Source organism: Trypanosoma conorhini (genome assembly GCF_003719485.1).
Source record: "Trypanosoma conorhini strain 025E chromosome Unknown Tco_14.4_contig_00710, whole genome shotgun sequence".
Lineage (NCBI taxonomy): Eukaryota > Euglenozoa > Kinetoplastea > Trypanosomatida > Trypanosomatidae > Trypanosoma > Trypanosoma conorhini.
The window spans coordinates 6094-8678 of NW_021704800.1; the positions used below are offsets into that span (position 1 = coordinate 6094).

Genomic DNA, 2585 nt, shown 5'->3' on the forward strand with positions numbered 1-2585 from the left:
GCCGAACACCGAACACGAGCCAAAAGGAGAATGAGAGGCAAAAAAAAGTCACACAGACACACGGGGCCCCACGCAGCCACATTCAGCAAAAGAGAGAGAAAGAGAGAGAGGGGTCCACCGCAGCCCACACGCGGGCGGGCGACAGAGCGGCACGCAGCACGCACACAAAAGCGAAACCCAAAAGCAAAAAAAGCCGGCGGAGAGCCGCCTCCGAGGGACGCGCGAGCAAGCCAGACAGCCCCCATCCAGCTGTGAGAGAGCAAAACAAAACGTGATAATAAAGTACAAACTTGGCGCCCCTGTGAGGAAAGCGGAACACAACGTCCCTCTGACGAGACCAGAGAGGAGCGGTGAAAGTGGCACGGCGCCCCCGTCGCAGCCAGAGAGGGACGCGCCCTTCGCGAGCCCCCGCAGGGTTGACGCCAGCAGAAACACCCGCGCCAACGTCCGCCCGCGCCGCCCGCAGCGCCGCATCGCCATGACCCCAAGTTCGGACCATAGACCCAGCATCGCGCTTGCAACGTCAGCCGCCGGAACTCCGTTGAGGTGCAGCTTCCAGGCCATAACCTCGACACGCACAGCCTCCTCGCCAACAGCAGACAACGTGTCACTATCTACTTCATAATCGCTGAATGTGACGCTGCTTTCCCCAAGAGAGGAAAGAGAGTGCATGGTGCATTTGGCTCCCTCCACCTCCAGCCGGATGGCGTCACCCGCGTTTACCTTAACCGAGGGAACAACGAGCTCAACGGAGGGGCGCTCCATCGCGCGGACGTCGTCGTCCCAAAACTCTTCAACCGCGATAGGCAGCGTGGCTGTGAAGGAGCAAACTGTTCCACGCAGCCGAATGGAAGCAAAACGGCAGTGAAAGACTTCCACCTCGAGGCAGGGGACAGTTACCGTCGCCAAAAGCCTCTCACAGGCGTTGACCAGCGTCAATGGCGACGTGTCACGCAACTCCGGAAGAAGTTCACCAAAGCCCCGCAGTGGGGTGCCCACGCTGGCCGCAGTTACCGGGGGCACACTAACGCGGCACACCAACGCCGCCGCTCCTGCCAACGTTACTGGGCAAGACGAGGCGGACACGGAAACGGCGATATTGCTGAACCCACTGAAAAAAAGTTGATATGCCCTCGTAGAAACCACCTCGTTCACAAAAAAAGTGGTGTAACCGCTCATCAATGTCCCTAGCAGGTCCAATTCCAGGAGGGCGAGCCGATCCATGCAGACCTCTGCAAGGCACATACAAAACTGCAGAGACGACGCGAGATACGGCCGCGCGGTGGTTGGGACAGAACTTAACTCGCGGCGGTAAAAGGCCTTCATTGGGGCAAATCTCACGGCCCCCAGAAGTTGACAGTTTTGGGCCGCGGCGTACATCGCATCCCCAGACACATTGACCTGCACGCCAACAGCATGCAGCAACAGCGTTTGCGTAACAGCCACCTTCCATGCCGCTTCTAGCGCTCCCACAGACACGGCCACGCTCGTTGCATCATTTGCCGTGCGTCTCGTCGAGCACTGAATGCCGCCAGGAAGTAGCGCCGTCAACACCCCTCCCTCAACGTAATCGGTTGCAAAGGCAAATGCAGACACATTTGCAAGTAATGAGGAGAAACCATCCTTCTCTACTCCATACCACAGGTCCACACGCCCTATCTGCAGGGCGAGCTTTAGGGGCTCAAAAGTGAATCCGACGCCCATAACACACACGTGTTGGGAGTTTGACGCGGAATGGCACTCCCCCGTGAAGGGGGCCACACCACACACCTCCGCAAGCGACTTTCTCGCCGGTGCGCTACCCGCTGCCGACCGCAGCCTTGCTGCAGAGTATGTTATCTTGCGCAGCCGCAAAAGAGCCTCGCTCCACTCACGTCGAAGGTGGCATAAGTATTCCCAGAGCTCATTCGAGACGTTCAACCTCACTGCAGAGACCACAACGTCATCTTCTTGCGTCATTTCCAGCTTCATGGGTGACAGCACGACTGTTTCCTCTCCACAACGCACGTGCAACTCCTTCAGTCAAAAAAGCAACACGTGACCCACCGGATTTTTGCACAATAAACACCAGGGACAACCGCTCCAGGTGCAGCTGTAAGCCGTCCACAGCAAGCTGCACCAGCGGAAAAATAAAACTTGTAGCGCACTCACGCCGCTCATGAGACGTTGGCTCCGAGGCACCGCCACATGTGCGCGGCACGGTCAGCAGAAGGTCCGGCGCAGCGACCAGAAGGGGCTGCACAACCTGCAGAATCCACGTCGACGTGGCCGTAAAACGCCAGTCTTCGAATTGGGTTCTAAAAAAAAGCCGTGCCGTTGCTCTCCGTTCGCTGGAAAGAGAAAAAAGGCTGCCCGGCATCAGACGCCTGCAATTGTTGAGACTTTCCCCCCGCAACCACAGTAACACCTCCAACCGTAAAATCTGACTTCCCGCGATGCCTGCGAGCGACGAAGGCAGTGACGTTTTACCGCGTGCGCCGCAACGGCGCGACGGCAGCCGCAGAATGTCCCGAAGCACCTGGCAGCCCGCCGCTGCCTTGCGTCGTGGGGGCGCGGGTGTAGTGGGTGTCCGGCGGCGGCGGCGC

At 58.8% G+C, this 2585-nt stretch overlaps 2 protein-coding genes across 2 annotated transcripts; both read right to left on the reverse strand.

Annotated features, from left to right (window-relative positions):
• Positions 1 to 48: 48 nt before the first annotated feature.
• On the reverse strand, positions 49 to 1704 carry Tco025E_08156 (uncharacterized protein; the record flags this gene model as incomplete). The annotated part of the gene is made up of 1 exon (XM_029375011.1): positions 49 to 1704. One exon carries the CDS (start codon positions 1702 to 1704, stop codon positions 49 to 51), a length of 1656 nt encoding a protein of 551 aa, XP_029224877.1.
• Positions 1705 to 1942: 238 nt separating this feature from the next.
• On the reverse strand, positions 1943 to 2585 carry Tco025E_08157 (uncharacterized protein; the record flags this gene model as incomplete). Its single annotated transcript, XM_029375012.1, has 1 exon — positions 1943 to 2585. A coding segment is annotated over one exon (643 nt), but the record flags the coding sequence as incomplete, so codon positions are not given.